The sequence below is a fragment of the Myotis yumanensis genome, unplaced genomic scaffold (assembly GCF_028538775.1).
Source record: "Myotis yumanensis isolate MYYU_CA2020_CCGP unplaced genomic scaffold, mMyoYum1.0.hap1 SCAF_10, whole genome shotgun sequence".
Lineage (NCBI taxonomy): Eukaryota > Metazoa > Chordata > Mammalia > Chiroptera > Vespertilionidae > Myotis > Myotis yumanensis.
The window spans coordinates 45,256,173-45,276,307 of NW_027223761.1; the positions used below are offsets into that span (position 1 = coordinate 45,256,173).

At 54.3% G+C, this 20,135-nt stretch overlaps 2 protein-coding genes across 3 annotated transcripts in view; one reads left to right on the forward strand and one right to left on the reverse strand.

The window, feature by feature from the left end:
- Window positions 1-335: 335 nt before the first annotated feature.
- On the forward strand, window positions 336-9,297 carry SERPINH1 (serpin family H member 1). Of its 2 annotated transcripts, XM_070425646.1 has the most exons (6): window positions 336-447; window positions 1,473-1,516; window positions 3,873-4,537; window positions 5,671-5,769; window positions 5,878-6,110; window positions 8,310-9,297. In XM_070425646.1, the coding sequence occupies exons 3-6, from the start codon at window positions 3,916-3,918 to the stop codon at window positions 8,610-8,612; spliced, it is 1,257 nt and encodes a 418-aa protein (XP_070281747.1). In that variant the 5' UTR covers window positions 336-447; window positions 1,473-1,516; window positions 3,873-3,915; the 3' UTR covers window positions 8,613-9,297. The 2 variants fall into 2 exon arrangements, with proteins under 2 accessions (XP_070281747.1, XP_070281746.1); XM_070425645.1 differs by lacking the exon at window positions 1,473-1,516.
- Window positions 9,298-15,836: 6,539 nt separating this feature from the next.
- Window positions 15,837-20,135, reverse strand: part of MAP6 (microtubule associated protein 6) — a 75,050-nt gene continuing 70,751 nt past the window's right edge. Inside the window, 1 exon segment of the mRNA XM_070425647.1 lies at window positions 15,837-17,341. Within this exon segment, the coding sequence (XP_070281748.1) occupies window positions 15,967-17,341 (1,375 nt within the window). The 3' untranslated portion in view covers window positions 15,837-15,966.

Sequence of the window (20,135 nt, forward strand, 5' to 3'; positions counted from 1 at the left end):
AGGAGCCCGGGCCCCCTCCAGCTCAGCCGCCGAACTCCACCCCCCCCCCCCCCCCCCAAACTCCGGGACCACGAGGATCGGAGTCTCCCCTGGCTCGGAGGACGCCCGCTTCTGCAGATCGCGTAGGTCCAGGGGCCGGCCCCGCGGCGGGGTCTCCCCCGCGCCCCTCCCGCCGACGGAGGCAGTAGGACCCAGGGGCTGGGCCAGCGCCCGCAGAGGGAGGGGCGGGCGCAGGGCGGGTTGGGGGAGGTCTTTGGCTTTTTTTGGCGGGGCCCGGGTGCCCTCCGGAAGCTTTTCTAACTTTCCAGAAGTTTCTCGGGACGGGGCGGGAGGAGGGGACACCATATATAGAGCCGGGATAGGTGGAGCTGCGGGGAGTGCAGTCTGTCCGTCCGCCCGCGGCTCCAGTGCCTGAGCTCTGTCCCGCCGCCAGCCCGGCCGGCCCAGGTGAGGGGCGGGGGCTGCCCGGGCTTGGGGGTCGGGGTGGGGGTTGCTCAAGGGAGTGAGAGGGGCGGTCGGCCCCCGGGAAGGGTTGGAGGCCAGCCCAGAGCCTGCAAACCCGAGTCCCTGCACGATTGAGAACCCGGGCCAGGTGGTCCCTGCGGGACAGCCTGAGGGCAGGGACCAGAGCCGGTTGGGGATCCAGAAAAAGCGCAGGCTTCCCCAAGAGTGTGGCCAGGGGTGTGATGACCGAGAGGAAACGGTGGGGCCAGCGCCGGGATGCTGAGACTGGACACTCTGGTCCTGGGGCTCCTTCCAGGGACGGGGGACCCGGCCAGCCCTGCAAGTCGGTTGCTGCGAGAAGGCATTGAGTCCCCCTGGCCGCTGCCACCTGGCTCCTGGAGTCACTGCAGGGTTAAGGCTACTTCAGAGGCCGGCTTCCCTGCCCCCAACCGGGGGCATTCCTGAGGCTGCTGGAGTGGGGGAAGGAGAATGAAACAGCTTCCAGCCCGGCCCCCAGGCTGGCCCCTCCTCTTCCCTGGCTTCCGCCTGGTCCCTCCGGGCTGCCGGGCCCGGATGGAGGCCCGGGGAAATGAGGAGCTTGGTTCCCTGGAAGTCTGCAGGGGACCCCACCCTTCTGCCCATCCCCCCTTCCTGAGGCCACCTGGTCTCCTCCTTTTGTCTCTCTGTTCGCAAGGATTCCCAGTAGAGGTGTTTTTTTTACTGGCTGTGTAACGGGACACCACATCCATCCTCCGAAGGGGCTCTGTGGGTGCTTCTGGGGCTCGCAGGGAGCCCTGTGCTCGAGGCCTGACCCCTCAGCTTCCCCCATGGTACAGTGAGGTGGGTGATCTCCAGGTCCCCATAGATCTGGGACTGGTTAGGCCTTCTTCCCTGCTACAGGCAGGGCAGGGCAGGGCAGGGCAGGCTGAAGATGGGGTCCTTTTTGGGGACTGGGCCTTCCAGGCCCTTCATACCACCCCCCCAGCTCTGCCCTATCCCATCCTCCTGACGCCTCTGTTTTCTTTCAGAATGAAAAAGGCAGGCATTGACCTCCCCCAGAGGCAGTTTCCAGGTACTTTAGACCCCTCAAGTGTTTGAGACCCTCTCTGGTGGCCCTGCTGGCAGCTGCTTCCCTTCCCTCTTTCGTACAAAAACCCGGAATACAGTCTCAACTCAGTCCTGCTTGCTGCGAGCGCCTGATGGTGTATTTTTCTTTGTGGGCCTAACTTTGGCCCAAGGGCTGGAATTTCTCTGTGGAAACATGGGCTGGGCTGTGGGAGGTCGGCTTGCTTGCAGTAACTTGCCTTCCTCCGATCTCTGCGGCCACGCATCTCCCTGCAGAGACCCATGCGTGCCCTGGAAGCCAAGGCAGAGAGGCTCCACGGCACCCCATGGGACGTGAACATGGGCCTGCTTCCCGGGTTGGAAGCCCCCCTCTAGTGGTTGGAGATGATTCCGTTTCCAGACTGCCACGTCGCTGTAGCAGCAGGAGGAGAAGCAGGAGCGCAGCTGTGTGGTTGCCTGAGGAATCCCAAACCAGTTATTTGGTGCTTTCTTGAGAAGCCCCTCCCAGCCCTTTGAGGTTCCGTTGGCTGGGAGCGGGGGCTGTAAGGATGGTGACTGCCACGTGGCAGGGCTGTGTGCTGGTCTTGCTGACTGTCTCCCAAGAAGATGCTGGTGGCCTCTAGAGGTCTGAGCTGTCATCAGCTGTCTGGACTCGAGGAGGCCTTTGAAGAGGGTGACCATGTGCCTGTTGTCCCTGCATAATAATTGATAGTGCCTCATTCTACTCACTTGAGTGGCCTTGTTTTACGGTAATTATATGGTCACTGCCTTTGCAGCTCCAGGCCTGATGAGGGAAGGAGGTAGGGCTGGGAAGAAGGTGGCCAGGCCCTGAGATATGTCCTCCTCAAGCTGTACTTTAAGATGAGTCCCTCTCTTACCTCCAAAAGCTGTCCTCGAGGGTATAGATCTCTCTTGTACCTTCCCCCAGGCATTGTGGGTCTCAATGACCTTCCCCTCTCTCCCCATGGACCCTTTGCTTCTCCTTTGCCCTGCGCCTTTAAGGAAGAAGCAGCCCAGTGTTGGGGGTGGGCTGCTTGGGTTCACTGGGTGGCTGCAGCTAGTCTTCCCACAAACCCAGTGCTCCCACAGGCAGGCCCAAGTCTTGAGGGTCTTCCACCAGGACTCTGACTTTCTGCTCTTCCTTGAGGAGGACCATGAGATGGCATCTGTCAGAGCAGGGGGATCCAGGGTTCCTCCCGACCCTTCCCTTTGCCCTGTCAGTCTTCTGTCCTGCTAGAGGCAAAAAGAACCTGAAGGAGGGGACTGTAGAGAAACTGTTCTGATTTGGAGACCCCAGAGAGAGGAGTGAAGTTTATCTTTGGGGACCTAAGGGCATCCCTGAACCCACAAAGCAGATGGCTGTCCCCAGCTTCCTGGGAGGCTGAACATACATCTGGCCAGTCTGTGGGGGAGGGCGGAAGAGGGGGTGTCACTGCTCCATTGAACTGTAACTTACCCCCTCCCCCAGTATCCTTCCTCTCAGGAAACCTATTCTCCCACCCAACCTAGCTCTTGTCCTGGGGATTTCCCATCACTCCAGAAGCTGTGGACAGATGAGCAGGCATGTCCCTGCTAAGACTGAGGCCTTGGGCATGAAGACGGAGATCCTCACAGCTTGGAAAGTGGAGACTGAGGCTCAGAGAGGGGTGGACACACACCTGTGTGTGCACATACACATTCTGAAGTCACCCTTGGGCAGCTGAGTGGGGGATCGGGCTTTCCCATTTAATAAGTGAGCCAGCCGATGACTCATTAACATCCAGGATGGATGAAAGGCCTGGGGGGAGGAACGGGCCTACGATTCTGTCCTTTGTGGCTTCCTTTGCCAAGATACCTAGGCTTCAGGCAGACCCTTAGCCCATCCTCCACTTTTTTCCACTGGAAAAGGACCCCACGTTTGATTTAGATGAGAACTAACCTTTATATACAAACTGAGGGCCCGAGGGCTGGCCCCATGGCCCTGGTTTCTGCTCTTTCAGCAACAACCAAGGCCTGTTGTGTGCTAGGCACTGAGGATCTAGAGCGAAGCCAGACTGGCTAGAGTTCCTATCCTCCTGGAGGTCACAGACTAGTTAGGGATAGAAATAATACCTAAGAATCACATCAGCCTATGTGTTGTCAAGTCAGTGCAAGCAATCACTAGGGTGGATGTGATGACTTCCCAGGATCCCTGCTTTGGATGAGACACCAAACCAGGCATCTGCGAGATGGGCAGACTAAGGCCCCCCAATCTGGGAAATCCCGAATTAGGTCTGAACTCTATTTTCTTGGTCCCATCTCCAGGGAGCTTGGTGGCAGCCAGAGGCAAGGGACGGTTGTCGGGGAGGGTTGCCTAGGGCTTCAGGGCCACGCTCTCTCTGCAGCCCTCACAGGTCTTCCGTGGCGCACACAACCCACCTCCCAGCCATGCGCTCCCTCCTGCTCACCAGCGCCTTCTGCCTCCTGGCCGTGGCCCTGACTGCCGAGGTGAAGAAACCCGCGGCCCCAGCAGCCCCTGGCACTGCTGAGAAGCTGAGTCCCAAGGCAACCACACTCGCTGAGCGCAGCGCCGGCCTGGCCTTCAGCCTCTACCAGGCCATGGCCAAGGACCAGGCGGTGGAGAACATCCTGTTGTCGCCCGTGGTGGTGGCCTCCTCGCTGGGGCTTGTGTCCCTGGGCGGCAAGGCCACCACTGCGTCGCAGGCCAAGGCGGTGCTGAGCGCGGAGCAGCTCCGAGACGAGGAGGTGCACGCGGGCCTGGGTGAGCTGCTGCGCTCGCTCAGCAACAGCACCGCGCGCAACGTGACCTGGAAGCTGGGCAGCCGCCTGTACGGGCCCAGCTCGGTGAGCTTCGCCGAGGACTTCGTGCGCAGCAGCAAGCTGCACTACAACTGCGAGCACTCCAAGATCAACTTCCGCGACAAGCGCAGCGCCCTGCAGTCCATCAATGAGTGGGCCTCACAGACCACCGACGGCAAGCTGCCCGAAGTCACCAAGGAGGTGGAGCGCACAGACGGCGCGCTGCTGGTCAACGCCATGTTCTTCAAGCGTGAGTCCTGTGGGGTGGGGTGGGGCGGGGCCTCTGTCCCCAGAGCCCCTAGCAAGTTGATCCGTATTCCTGTGCCCAGTACTGCCCTGCTTGGCATTAAATCTTCATAACAACCACGGAGGCAGGCACTATCATTAAACCTTTCACATACAAGACATTAGGTCCAGAGAGGTGTAGTGCTGTGTCTAAAGGAATGGGACAGAGATGCAAGCCCGGCGGAGACACTCCCACTGTGTTTCAGTCACAACAAAGTGCTGTGCTTGTCTTGGAATCAAAACAATTCAGTAACCACTTGTGTCTCAGTAGTGAGCTGGAGAAAGGCCCCACACCTGTGATCATGCCTAATCCTCAAAACAGCTCTGGGGGCAGGCGGTGTTGGAAACACCACTGCACAGGTGAGGAAACAGGCTCAGCGAGGACTTAGGCCCAGGTGTGTCTGTGCGGAGGTGAAGGTTTGATTTGGGGTTAATGCTTATTTTTGAGTGCCTATCGTTCCTCTCATGGTGTGCTGTGAGGTAACCCCCTTTTTACAAATAAGGGGCCCAGGGTAGGCAGAGTGAAAGGTCTCATAGCCAGTCAGCGGCTGTGTCTGGTTTTGAACACAGGTCAGGCTGTGAGGTAGGGCAGGCTCAGGCCACTGTCACACATGCCTGGTTTTCTAGGTCATGTTTCTGGCCACATAGACAGGGCTTGCAGACAAGACTTAAGGGTAGTCTTGAGACACTCCCTGCCCAGGGCACACTCCCCTCAGTTACTAGGTGGGGTGCGAAGTCCAGCTCAGCACATGTTGCCCAAATGCCTGACGGGGGCACCACGGCAGAGGGCGCACATGGCAGTGGCTGAGCTGAGTGTCCTTCCGAAGGAATTCCCTGCCACATGGGAAAGCCAGGCCCTGGGACTGAAGAGAGCCAAAGCAGGAAATCTGTCCTGGGGCCAGAACCACTGCCCCCCCAAAGCTGGACACACGTGTTCTGTGGGCCGGGTGCTGGAGGGTGGAGAGGGGAAGGTGGGCTGCAGCTGAGACTCGAAGATTGGGACAAAGGCCTGTGGTAGGGATACATCCAAGGTATGTGGTTGGAGAGGGCTGTGTCCTCAGGGAGGTGACATCTATTTCTGACCTTGTATCACTACAGCACACTGGGACGAGAGATTCCACCACAAGATGGTGGATAACCGAGGCTTCATGGTGACCCGTTCCTATACCGTGGGTGTCACGATGATGCACCGGACAGGTAGGTGCCTTGCAGAGCAGGGGCCCAAGGTGGGGGTCCCAGGATACTTGGGGCCTCGCCCACCACTGCCCCACAGTGTGCTCAGTGCCCCCTCTGCTCTTTTCCCAGGTCTCTACAACTACTATGACGACGAGAAGGAGAAGCTGCAAATTGTGGAGATGCCCCTGGCCCACAAGCTCTCCAGCCTCATCATCCTTATGCCCCACCACGTGGAGCCCCTTGAGCGCCTTGAAAAGATGCTGACCAAAGAGCAGCTGAAGACCTGGATGGGGAAGATGCAGAAGAGGGCTGTTGCCATCTCCCTGCCCAAGGGTGTGGTGGAAGTGACCCATGACCTTCAGGTAAGGGGTATCCCAACTCAGGGCCCCTGGGCTTACAGGAGGGGGGTACTTGGGGCATCCATCACCAGCTCAGCCAGTCTGTTCTGAGCCTCTCTGGGTGTCCAGGCCGTATTGAACCCTGCTTTCAGGGTAACTGGTGGAGGAGGCAGAGGCCCTGCTCTTGGGAAGATGATGGTAACATCAGTACCTAAAGATAATTGAGCACTTGCTGGGTGCCAGGCACTCGTCTAAGCACTCTACATGTATTAAACTTGTAATCCTCAAAACAACTTTATTAGGTAGGACTGTCAACCTTATTTTACAGATGAGGAAACTAAGGCTCAGAAAGATTGGATAATTTAAAGTCACACAACCAGTATCTCAGACATTTGGTACTAAGCCATGCCCTTAATCCTGAGCTGCCTCTGAGCGTCTGAATGCCCCAGCTGTAGACTGTTCAAGCTAGAGGATCGTCCATTAGGCAGTGATAAGACTAATCCTGGCTTTCAGCTACGGTCGCTTGGGATGGCTAGAAACATATCTGCTCAACATGATTTCCCCCTCATGACCAGTTGCTTGAGAGACTAAGGTCACCCTGGCTGATAAGTGGTGGAGCTGCAATTAGTCCTGCAGGTGAAAGCTTAGGTGGGGCCTTTTCGTCAATAAGGAGAGAGGTGGTGTTTTTTTTTTACCTACCCCAAAGAGAAAACTTTCAGCTCATTCTTGCCTGGGATGCGAAACATGGTTCCTTGGCAGGCCCCTTCCCCAGAGAATTGGTTCAGTCTTGCTGCTAAAAGAGCATGGAGAGAGAAACTTGGGGTGAATTGGGACTTAGGGTCTAACCCAGAGACTAATGGAGCTCAGGTGGTCTGTCCAGCAGATAGCACTGAGGGTTCTGGTGAGGAGCGATCATTGTCTCCCTCCCTGCTTTTCACCAGTGGCTGCTACCTGACACCGTTCTCCCCTTCTTTCTGCTGTGTCTTCCTGGGACCCACCAGTCCAGGGGATAGATTCAGTTGGGAAATTCGAAGTGAGTGACTTGCTCAGGGTCATCAGGACCGAAATAGCTGGGCCTAGAATGCCTGTCTCAGGACCAAGTTGTCCATGCTGGGGAGGGAGATGGCCCTGCCAACCCTGGGCCCTGGAGGCTGCTGTTCACTCAGCCCATAGTCCTTTACTGCTGCCTCTTTTGCTCTGAGAACCAGGGAGAGCCCTGGACATGGGCCCTGCCTTGGGGGAGGTCTGAGCCAGGAAGGAGGCAGAGGGAGGGCAGGGGGACTGAGGCCCAGGAAGGCATGGCTCCAGTCCTGTGTGAGAGGGAAGTTTCCCAGATGATGTGGTATCTAAAGAGCCCTACAGCGAGAGAGGGTGGCCATCGAGATGAATTTCGAGGATGCTGGTTGTCCAGTGGTGCTGTGGAATGGAGAACAGGGTGGGGTGTGCTTAGGGGTGAGGCTGTGGTGTACGAGCTTGTACTTGGCTTCCCAGGGCTGTGCAGAGTCATGGACAGGGTGTATGTGTGTGTGTGCTTGAACTTTTTACTATAAAAATGTATCGAGAGATTTTTAAAATAGATTAGTGTAACGAACCCTCATGTATCTATCACCTAGCTTCAACCGTCATCCACTCGTGACCAGTAAGGATTCATCTATACATACCCATTCCTCCCCATCACATTATTTTGAAGCACATCCCAGACATCATTTCACTCTGAAAGGGTCTTAAACCCCAGCGTGACGTGGTCATAGCTGTCCTTACATCAGTCTTTCCTGAACTTGAGTGTGCCGAGAATTACCTGAAGAGTTTCTTTAGAAAAGTTCTGGCTCCGTCCCCAGAGACTCTGATTCCGGGGCCCTGGGCTGGGGTCAGGGGGTGTGCATTTCATATGAGCTCCCCGGTGGTGCTGATGCTAGCTCTTCAACCACCCACACTTGGAGAGGCACTGCTCAAGATTGCTCAGCAGGGCCAGGGCTGCATCCTGCCTTTCCCCTGAGTCTCAGTTTCCTCATCTGTGAAGTGGAGATTACAATCTCCTACAGGGTTGTCATGAGGGCTGAAGTGCCCACGCCATGCCTGGCACACCAGGTGGCCATGGAGTGGTAGCCTCTGCTCTGAGGAACAGGCAGGGTGGGAGATGGTGGGCGGTGTGGGTGGAGGGTGAAGGTCTGGAAGCCTTGTCCACGGTGGCCTCACCTGGCACCCACCCACCTGGTTCCACAGAAGCACCTGGCTGGCCTGGGTCTGACTGAGGCCATCGACAAGAACAAGGCAGACCTGTCACGCATGTCGGGCAAGAAGGACCTGTACCTGGCCAGCGTGTTCCATGCCACCGCCTTCGAGTGGGACACAGAGGGCAACCCCTTTGACCAGGACATCTATGGGCGTGAGGAGCTGCGCAGCCCCAAGCTCTTCTACGCCGACCACCCCTTCATCTTCCTGGTTCGAGATTCCCAGACCGGCTCCCTATTGTTCATTGGGCGCCTGGTTCGGCCCAAGGGTGACAAGATGCGAGACGAGTTGTAAGGCCCTAGGGTGTGGGCATGGGAGGGCAGGAGGCAAATGAAGGCTCCTGAGACACATGGGTGCTATGGGGTGGGGAGAGCTGAGGTACTGACCTTGGATATTCCATGGGGTGGGGGTGGGGTGGGGAAACAGCAGGCTTCCTGTGCGTCAGAGCAGACCTTCCCAGCCGCCATTCACTCTGCTCGGACATAGGCTCTCAGATAATCATGATGCCGAGCCCAGCCCCACGTCCTGTGGGACCTGAGCGGTAGTCATGCCCCGCCCTCGGAGTCCTCAATCAGTGTTCATATTTATAGCCAGTGCTTTCTCATCTGTGAGGGGGAGCTAGGGCTTCGACTGAGCTCTCCTGGAATGGGGACCCTCCTTTCCTAATACCACCACCACCTCAGCTCCCTCCCCAGCTCCATCCCCAATCTCCTCCCATCCCCCCTCAACAATAAAAACTAGGTGCTGCAGCCCCTGGGGTAGGCATCCCCACAGTAGCCCTGGCCCCAGTGAGGGGATCAGGAAATAGCTCCTGGGGGGGCTCTTGGGGAGACTCTGGTCAGGTATGATGGGGATGAACTTTTTTCCCTTTAATAGAATTTCAAAGATGGGGAGGGAAGGGCGAACATGAGCCTTTGTTGCTGTCAAACCAAGAACATATTTGTACAATTTTTTTTTCAATAAAACTTTTCCAATGAAATTTTGTTGGAGCATGAAGATGGTTGTATCAAAGATGCCCATGTCATTCTTCCTCGGAGACAAGAGCTCCTTCTGTTCAGCCAGGTTTGCTACTAACAGCCCATGCCAGGCTGTGAAATGCTGGCAGCTAACCGCAGATGACACGGTGTGGGAGGCCGATGACACCGTGCGGCAGGCCTGCTACATGCTGACTCGGGAGATTGTTTCTCAGCTCTGGGGGCCCTGGAGAGGTGGCTGCACGACCGGAGTGATGACGCTGCATCTGGAGCCCAGGGCATCCCAGTCCTGTTGTAGGGGCACCGGGCTGTGGCCCCCTAACTTCTCACTTCGAGCTGACCTCCCTCATACGCATCCAGGGCCAGTGGATACAAGCTCAGGCTGCCTGGCTGGGCAGGGCTTTGGAAGGAAAGAGCTTGTGGGATCCTTGCTCTCTGTTTGCGTTTGTAGCAAAAGAGGGACCTGACATTGTCCTCACTTTGGTTCCTGCTCATGGTCCTCAGGACTCCTGACACCGCAGCTCAGGGAGGGAGAGGGCGAGTGGGATATACAGGATAGAAGAGCCATGGCAGAGGAGGCAGGGGAGCAGAGGAAACTGGATTTGAGCCTCACCCCTGCCTCTTGTTGGCTGTGTGACCTTAGACAGGTCACTCCCTTTAGGCACATCTCTGTCTTCTCTCTCTCAACAACTCTGCCCTGGGGAGTGTTGGTCCAGGGAGGATCGTGCCTACTGGGCAGTCCCGCTGGAGTCCTCTAAGATCTGAATGTGGTGCAGAAAGGCCAGCTGACTTACTCCCATTACTACTACAATGTAATTTGGCACAACTGTTCAGAGCTCCAGATCTGTCCTATGCTGTGGACCCAATAAATTAGATCTCTGCCCTCAAGGAGCTTCACCTAGAGGTAGAGACAGAAATAATAACAAGTGTGCTTGGTACTCACTGTGTTCCAGTCCCTGGATCAGTCTGTTCCCAGACATGCCACATGTATTCCCCTGCCACTGGGCCTTCCCACTAGCTGTTTTGTGTGGCAAGTGGTTCTTCTAGATCAGTGGTTCTCAACCTGTGGGTCGCGACCCCTTTGGGGGTTGAACGACCCTTTCACAGGGTTCGCCTAAGATCATCGAAAAACATAAACAATTACATATTGTTTTTGTGATTAATCACTATGCTTTAATTATGTTCAATTTGTAACAATGAAAATACATCCTGCATATCAGATATTTACATTACGATGCAGAACAGTAGCAAAATTACAGTTATGAAGTAGCAATGAAAATAATTTTATGGTTGGGGGTCACCACAACATGAGGAACTGTTGTATTAAGGGTCGCGGCATTAGGAAGGTTGAGAACCACTGTTCTAGATCTTTGCAGGGCTGCTTTTATTGATTTCAGAGAGGAAGGGAGAGGGAGAGAGAGAGAAACATCGAGAGAATCATTAATTGGCTGCCTCCTGCATGCCCCCTACTGGGGATTGAGTCTGAAACCTGGGCATGTGCCCTACTGGGAAGCGAACCAGGACCTCCTGTTTCATAGGTTGACGCTCAACCACTGAGCCACACTGGCCAGGCTTAGGACTGCTTTTTCCAGAACTCAGCTTGAATGTCATCTGCTCAATGAGGCCTTCCCTGACCACACAATATAAACAGCTCCTCCCCCACCTTAGTTTCTCTACTGTTTTCCCGTTTTACTGACTCCTTCGTGCTATGAAGTTATCCATCTATTCACACATTGACTGTCTCCACTATGAGAATCGGCTTCATCTCTTGTTCATTACTGTATGTCCTACACCTAGAGTCAGCATGCACTACACATAAGGCACTAAACACTTATTTGCTGAGTAAATGAAAAGGCTGTGGTAGAAGGTCACCAGGGACGTGGGAATCCAGAGGCAGAAGTCATGACTGCCACGGGGGGAATAAGGGAGGTTCCCAGGGGGAAGTGACACGTGGGCTGTCCTGAAGGATGAGTAGGTATTTCTTGTTCAGAATAATGATTTAATAATAGCAGCTGGTACTACTTTTCTATTTTGCTCCTATGTGCCAAACACCATGTCGGTTACTTGGTATGCTTATTACCCCAGCCTCCTAACAGCTTGGCTACATAGAGATTATCCCATTTTACAGGTGAGATAACTGAGGCTGAGGGATTAAATGATCTGCCTGAGGGCCTGGGAATTGCTCTTAGTTGGGTAATTGTTCTTCTTCCACGCCACACAGGAAGGGCAGGAGAGGAACTGGCCAGATACTAATATAAAGGTGCTTAACCTGCTTACACTCTGTATTTGTCGTCCCACTTTCTCCCCACAATAGCTCAGGTAAGTGGGAATTCATCCTACCCGTACAGGTGCAGCTCCGAGATGGCCCCCAAAGTTCAGCTCCCCGACCAGGTGTAAGGGGGTGGTGAGAAGCCAGGCCTGGATGTGGGGGCCGCCCAGATGACATAAAGGGGGGGCCGTGACCACCTGGGGCACAGGAAAGGGTGGTGAGAGGTCTGTGCTCCCACTGCGCAGGGATGAGTGGAGCTGCTGGTGTGGAGGGTGGCACAGGGCAGGGGTGGAGGTGGATAAGTCAGGGTCCGGCTGCTGGTCCGCCGGCGGCTGTAGGTCTGATCAGCCTTGCCAACTTTGTGTAGCTGTTAAGGGAGAGAATCACTGTGAGTAAAGTCGCGGCCTTTCCCAGGACCAGCCATCAGGGGCTCCCGCGAGGCCTCAGTCCAGCTCCTGGGGGCGGAGGGAGTGGGGGTCTCCAAGGCCGGCCTCCAGAGCCGGTGGGTGGAGGGCGTGGCAGCGACGTCGCCGGTCGCTCCCCCCAGCACATCCAGCCCACAGCCCAGTCCCTGCCCCGGGCCCCGCGGGGCCAGGCTGCACCAGAAGAGAACCCCGAAGCCCAGGCCGGCAGTTCGGACCGGGCAGGGGGTGAGCCTGCGGGCGTGGCCGTGGGCGAGTGCGCGGGCCGCCGCGGGCGGGGCTGCGGGCGGCAGGGAGGAGCCCGGCCGTAGGACTCTGAGCCCAGAACCGGGCTGGGGGCTCTTGTGCGGAGTGTGGGCATCTTCAGGATCCGAGTCTCAGATCGGGGCTCAGACGCTGAACCCCTCGGATTAGGCTCTGGACTAGGAGCAGGACCTCCCCTTGCAGAGACCCGGCCCCCCAGACGCCCCCCCCCCCCCACCCCCTCTCAGCCTCCTCTCCCCTCCCACAGGCGGGCCACGTAGGTGCAGGCAGAGTCGCTGTTGGCCTGTATCTGGGTTCCCCAAACCGCCCAGGGGAGGGGCAGCAAGAAGGAGGGCTGGAGACCGTGGATGCTAGGAGGGGCTGGGAAATGGCTGCAGCAGGGAAGAACCAGGCCTGAATGAAGTCTGCATCTGGGCTGGGTGAGGAGAATCTAGTTCATTTCCCGCCTTTCCCCGCCCCAGCCCAGGACCGAAGCTTGGCCTTCTTTCTGGGCAGTAGGAAGCTGGCTGAGAGGCTGATGCGGCGGCTGCCTGCACCATGTAGGATCTCCTCTAATCGTCAGGACCAGGACCCTTTGATAAACGAGGTCATTGAGGTGACTTGCTGGGCTGAGACCCAGGTCAGCCCTCTCCCAAGTGGAAGCTGCCATGTTTGACAGCCAGCTGGTCCTCATCGGCACCCTCAGCTTGTGTCATCGAGCATCACTCTCCTTACGGAGTCCCTGCTGGCACCGCAGGCCCTTGGGTTCTCCTTACAGTTTAGGGCAGCCCTCCTCAGTTCCTTTGTGCACTTCTTTTCCTACCTCCGACAAGTCTCCAGAGCTTTGAGCTGGGCCCACTTGTCTTTCCATTCAGACACTGTCCCTGGGGGAGCTCAGTGTGTGCCCTCCCCAACATGGGGCTTCAGTGAGGAGCCCCCCAACCATCCCCCCACCCCCCTTCAGAGGCGGAAACCTAGCAGGCAATGGCCTGGATATCCGCCCCAGGATGTTACACATCTCAGGGATGGCACCATCATCTGCCTGGCCCGTGGGAATGTGCATGTAATGGGACCAGGTGTGTGGGTCAGAGGGAGGACTGAAAGGAGGGAGGTGTCCATACACAAGACTCCTTTAGCCTCAGTGTGGCCCTTTCTTGTCTGCAGGGCCCTATTGCAACGCCCAGGGCAGCAAGCTCTGTGTTGGGCCGGGAAGAATCCTCACAGTGTGTTTGTGTGTGTGTTTTATAGATGTTGCTTCTGGAGCAGAAATCCCTGGTTCTGTTGGGACATGGGTGAGGAGACAGGCCTGGGGTCAGTTGTTCAGAAAAATTTGGACGTCATCAATGCTTCCTGTGGTGATTCTCTGTAAGAATCAAGCTGAGCTTCTTTAAAGGGAGCCCTTTAACAACAACCTTTAGAGGGGGTTAGTATCCCTAAGGGTCATGAAAATCTTCAAGGGGGATGAGTGTTCCTTGGGAGCCAGCTTTGGTGAGGGCAATAGGTGGGGCTCCCCCTACACACCCAGGTCCCTGAGGGTTTGGGGTTTTAAAGGGGAAGCTATCATGGCCCAGACACTGGGATCCTCACAGGACACATCTCTAACCAAGACAGAACTTCAGCACCTTGACAGCCCCTAGTCTTCTTCCCGGGCCCACCAGCAACACACTCATAGCTCACAAGACTGACCTCCTCACTCCCTTCCTGAGGTCCTGGGATTCAGAAAACTGGTCACCTGTTCCTGGTCCTAGTTTTCTGCCCAGAGACCTGCTACATCCCTTGGTCAAACCCCCATGCAAATCAGGTTCCTTTCATTCAAGGACCTCTAGAGGGGCTTACTCTGGTTCTCCAGCCACACATGTGACGCCCCTGCCCATCCCCTACTCGGGCTGTCTGAACTCCATGGCCACTCTCTCTGAGAAACTTTCCTGGCTTCCCCCTCCAGGTATCTTCTCAAATCAGGCCTTTAGCTGTCCCGTGCCCTCACACAACCTTTACTCGTCGTAACACTGGGACTCCTTTACCACAGTGACTTCAGTGATCAGCACTGAGCAAGACACAAAGTGGTTGCTAAGGAAAGGTCTGCTGTGTGAGGGAATGAATGGGGGCTTGAGGTACTGTTTTCGAAGCCCCGGCTGAGCTGTCCTGGCTACTGAGAATCAGCAGATGTCCTGGGACCCTTCTGATCAGGGGCCTGGTTTTCTCAAGAAGCATGACATCTGGATGAGCTTTAGGACCAAGCCTTTGGCAAACAACTGTTACCCAGAATGACCCTGAGCCAGCAGGGACCCTGCTTCTGTTTTCGCTACAGGCGTCAGCTCTGACCCACCCAAGGGCTCAGCCTGCTGTGCTTTGGTACTGGTTTCTAGGCTTTCATGGGACCTGGCCTGGAAAATAATAGAAAATATACATTATGTGTTGGTCTTTGTTCCCAATTCCCGGCATAGAACTCCTAAAACACTTAAAATTTCTTGGGTGATGCTTTTGTTTTAATGAGGTGATTCTTGGTGGGCTCCTGGATAGCTTCAGCAGAAAGATGAAGCCACGAGTAGAAGCTTGGAATTTTCAGCTTCACCCTATCTTCTGAGAAGAGGTTGAGTTAATGATTGATCATGCCTACATGATGAAACGTTCATAAAATCCTAAAAGCATGGAGGTTGGAGAGTTTCTGGGTCGCTGGAGCTATTGGGAGGGTGACACGCCTGCAGAGGGCACAGAAGCTCTATGCTCCTTCCTCTGTATCTGGGTATTCATCTGTAGCCTCTGTCCTTTTATGGCAAACCAGTAATGTGTTTCCAACTTCTGTGAGCACAGAAGCTCCACGCCCCTTCCTTCCATCTGGATGTTCATCTGCATCCTTTATCCTTTTGTGACAAACCAGTAATGTAAGTGTTTCCAACTTCTGTGAGCCACTCTAGCAAATTGTTGAGACTAAGTAGGGGGTGTGAGAACCCCAATCATGCCCAGTCAGAAGTACAAGTGACAACCTGGGACTCGAAAGTTTGCATCTGAATTGTGTATGTGTTGTGCGGGGTGGGGAGCAGTATTATGAGACGCCCTTACCCTGTGGGAGCTGACTATCTCCAGGTAGATAGTTGAGTTAACTTGTGAGACATCCAGCTCCCACACGTCAGGTGTCAGAAGGGAACAGCAGGAGGGTGAGAGAGAAGTGTCCTATCCTCCATCTCCTAACATCTCCCACCCACTCCCATCTCACACTGACAACTCAAAGGAGCTGGGAATCGCTCAGATTCCTCTTGCCTGGATGGGTAATGCAGAGTCCTGCATGCCCACTTTCAAATGACAGCCATGGCTGGTGTTCTCAGTGGTTAGAACGTTGGCCTGTGCACTGTAGGGGCACGGGTTGACTCTTGGTCAAGAGCATGTATCCAGGTTGTAGGTTTGATACCTGGTCCTGGTTGGGACAGGTGCGGGAGGCAACCAATCAATGTGTCCCTCATATCAATATGTCTCTTTCTCTGCCTTCCACTCTCTAAAAATCAATGGAAAAAATATCCTTGGGTGAAGATTAACAACAACAGCAACAACAAAACGTGCATGATGCGCGCGCGCACACACAAATGGAATCAGAGAAAGACACGGCTAAGCCAGAGGGGTTTGTTTTATTAGATTCCAGCAAGACTATACAATACTGTTTCATGCAGATTAAATGTGAGACTTTGCTACCCTGGGGAGGGAGCACTTTCACTGCCACCTCTTTCCTTGGTGTCAAGGGGTGAGTGTCAAGGGGAGCTCTCAATATATTCTGCATGGGGGACCGTTGGGATCGTGACTGGGGGTGGAGGTGAGACAGTGGACAGCTGCGGGTCCCTTGGACCTTGAGTCTTCAGAGGTCCAGGGACCACAGGACCTTGGTCCTTGGCTGGTGGTGGCACTAGAGGATCTTGATCTTTCAGAGGCACCGAGATGATAGGAACTGGATTCTTCACAGGCTCAAGGACCACAGGACCTTGGTTCTTTGGGGGCTCAGGGATCACAGTGCCCCGATCCTTGACTCGTTCTGGGACCATAGAACCCTGATTCTTTACAACTACAGAATCATGACCCTTCAGAAGCTCTGGGGCCACGCCACCCTGACCCTTGACTGGCTCTGGAACCACTGAACCTTGGTTCTTTGCAGGCTCAGAGAGCATAGGACCTTCTTTCTTTACAGGTGCTATGAGCATGGCACTTCGATCCTTTAGATGCTCTGGGACCATCGGACCCTGATCCTTGACAGGTGCTGGGGCCACAGGACCTGGATCCTTTGGAGTCTCTAGTACCATGGAACCTTGATCCTTAACTCTTGCTGGAACCCTTTGATTATTTAGAGACAACGGGAACAAGGAACCTTGGTCCTTGACTGGTGCTGAGATCCCAGAACCTTCATTCTTTAAAGGCCCAGAGACCGTGTGATCTTGATTCTTAACTGCTGTGGGGACCATGGAACCTTTATCCTTCAGAGGCCCTGGGACCCCAGGAGCTTGATCTTTCAGAGGCCCTGGGACCCCAGGAGCTTGATCCTTCAGAGGCCCTGGGACCCCAGGAGCTTGATCCTTCAGAGGCCCTGGGACCGCAGGAGCTTGATCCTTCAGAGGCCTTGGGACCCCAGGAGCTTGATCCTTCAGAGGCCCTGGGACCCCAGGAGCTTGATCCTTCAGAGGCCTTGGGACCCCGGGAGCTTGATCCTTCAGAGGCCCTGGGACCCCAGGAGCTTGATCCTTCAGAGGCCCTGGGACCCTGGGAGCTTGATCCTTCAGAGGCCCTGGGACCGCAGGAGCTTGATCCTTCAGAGGCCTTGGGACCGCAGGAGCTTGATCCTTCAGAGGCCCTGGGACCCCGGGAGCTTGATCCTTTAGAGGCCCTGGGACCCCAGAAGCTTGATCCTTCAGAGGCCCTGGGACCCCGGGAGCTTGATCCTTCAGAGGCCCTGGGACCCCAGGAGCTTGATCCTTCAGAGACTTTGGAACAGCAGGGCCTTGATCCTTCCGTGGCTCTTGGATCACAGGGCCTTGATTTTTCAGAGGCCCCAGGCCCACGGGACCTTGTTTCTTGTCTGGCTCTGTGGCTACAGGACCTCGATTCTTATGTGAGTCACTGGTGGGATGGACCTGGCTCCTGCAGAGAAGAGAGAGGTGGTCACTGTGAGGGCCAGAGCTCAGGCCAGGGATGGGGCAGAGCACAGATTGCCTGTGGAGCCTGGGCAGGGCAGCTCTTGCTGGAGAGCCAGGAGGAGAATCTGACTTCCATGCTCTTAGTATAGAATGTGGGGTCAGGTGAGGGGCAGGTTCGGGAACCAGTCATTCAGTGTTTGCCAATTGATTATAACCTGCCCGTGGCACAGAGGATGGCACCCAGTGAAAACGGCAGTGCTCGAATGGGACGCAGGGTCCTCCAGCGGCAGCCCGGCAGCCCGTCCACCTCACACTCCACCAAGGCCGCTCTTCCTTCCTCCAGGATAGCTGGGCCCATCCCGGGAGCCCCTCTTAGCTGTCTACTCAGACAACCCTATAGGCCAGCGTGCTCTTTCCTTGTCCTCATGGCCTTCTTCTTCCTGAGCCCCTTGTTAAGGGCTAACTGTGGGGAGGGGCAAGGGGCCTATGGCATGCCAAGAAAGAGGGCAGTGGGAATGTCCCCCTCCCCCCATCCCTTGCAAACAGAAAGGTGTTTTTATCACTGACATTGTTTAGAACAGCCAGCACATGGTGATAATAATAAGCAGACCAGCTTCTAGTTGGTTTTATTAGTGCTTTTAAATTCTCTATGGACAATGTACCCCATCGTTGTCTGTGCCACTGCTATTGCTGCACCTTTGCTAGATGACGGGCTGGGACTCCCCGTTCAGGCAGTGGAGAGGACCTGCTTCCCTCGCTGCATCTCACTTCCAGCTCCTTCTACTCTACCTGGGCCCTTGTCCACTTTTACTCCAAGGCTCTGGGACTGATTTCCCTGTAGCCAAGAACCCAAGCCTCACCAGACTCCTCACAGGCTGTTTCATCTACCTCACTACCTCACCCCATCCCTTGACCCACCCACATGGTGGAGAGCAGGTGGCATCATTGACACCAAGGGCAAACATTGCCCCACTCAGGCATGCCAGTCTGGTTTGGAATGCACACTCCTTCCTTTGCAGGCCGGGCTGAAAGTCACCACTCAGGAGTGGCCACTACCCAGTGTCACAAGCCCTTGCTCATTCCACCCACAGTTCATTCCACTTTCTAAATCACTGCTCTCCATAGCTCATTGCAGCAACCCAGCAACCCTGCTAAGTATGCAGGGAGGGTTTTATCACCCTTACTTGTTAGAGGGAGAGACTGAGGTCCAGAGAGGGCAAGTGATATGGAAAGTTCGAGGATCTGTGTGACCCCTAGTCTGCCTTCTGGAACCTGGTTTCGTTCCCCTATAGTGCCTGACACTTAGTAGGTGCTCATTATATCTTGTGGCCACTTCAAGGTTAACCAAGTCTTCAAGGTTAAAACCACCTTAGCATTTAAATAGTTCCTATTGGCTTTTAGGACTATGTCTTACTTGCTCATTAAAGCTGGTCCAATAAGACCTCTACTTGGTAACACTTTCTTAGCTCACTATGGTTTCATCTCTCTGGACCTTAAGTTTGTCATCTATTTCATTGGACATAATGATATTTAATTAGAAATTTATGATGATTAGAGATCATGTACCATGACATTGCTATATAATATTTCAATTGCTCTTCCATTTACTTAGAAGTAAAGTTACACATGTCTGGACTTTTAAAATTCGGACATGCCATCCTGATTCAGAAGCCTTTTACTGGTTAGAATCTTGAGCTTCCAGGAGACTGACATCTCTCAGCAGCAGAGTACACGGCAGCACAGGCAGCCTATCCTCTAGTCCCTCTTGATGTCTCTAAGCATCAAAGTGGATGGAGAGAAGCCAGGGTGGCTCCCTGGCTCAGCACAACACAGAGCACAGCTGCTCTGGCCAGATGGACACAGCTGGCCACCATCAGTGAGACCTTAGTGTTTGTGGAGAGAGCCAGCAAGGCCGCCAGCAAGGCCGCCAGAGGCATACAGAACCCAAGGGTGGGATTAAAATACTTCTAGTGCTTGGTGGATGGCCAGAGAGGAAAAGTAAAAACCTAATTCAGAATTGAATCAAGCAGGAAATTGATTAGATGAACCCTCTCGGGTAATGAATGGGGGGATCATCCTGCAGAGTGATCAAGCTGAGACAGGAGACAAAAAAGGTGACCAGGGCTTGACTTGATCTCGGGGGCTTGGGTTGCAAAACCTATTCCATTGGCAGGGCATGGACTCAGCATCCCCTGATGCCATGGAGAGTGAAAGGAGGGCCAGCTCCACAGCGGAGTCACCGAATACATTTCCCTGAGAGCCGCAGTGGCCCTCAGGTCACACCCACATTGCATTCAGTGAGTACTCTTAGCGAGTTGTAAACTAACTCAAAATTTGCTTGGATATATCACCTTACACTGCTTTGCTTAGTAAACTTGTTTCTTTAGCGAGTGTTTCTGGTCATGGGAAGGTTTAGAATTAATATTAGAAATGTTAAATTAAATGAAATCTATAGTTTTACCTTTTTTTGGTACTATGTATAGGAAGAATCCGTGTAGAGTTAGTTTGAAAGTATTTATAATATTTAAAAATAATTTGGCATATTAGAATATGTAACAGATTAGCTTTGTGGTTCCAATATAAAATGTGCAATGGAATCATTTAGACTAGTGATTTTAAATGGAAAGATATAAGGTAATTCTATAAATTTTGTAAACAATGATGGAACTTATGACAATCCAATAGTTTTCATATTTTAAGCTTAGTTTATTTTAAATTATTTATAAGTTGATTTAAATTATTCAGGGCAATTAAGTTATAAAATCCCCCTTAAAATGTTTTGATTAAAATTTACTAGG

What these genes read in the sequence shown, in the direction of transcription:
- SERPINH1 (XM_070425646.1), top strand. Translation starts at nt 3,916, where the DNA reads ATGCGCTCCCTCCTGCTCACCAGCGCCTTCTGCCTCCTGGCCGTGGCC. An exon ending in CAACGCCATGTTCTTCAAGC is followed by an intron (nt 4,538 to 5,670) that starts GTGAGTCCTGTG and finishes GTATCACTACAG; the next exon opens with CACACTGGGACGAGAGATTC. An exon ending in AAGTGACCCATGACCTTCAG is followed by an intron (nt 6,111 to 8,309) that starts GTAAGGGGTATC and finishes CTGGTTCCACAG; the next exon opens with AAGCACCTGGCTGGCCTGGG.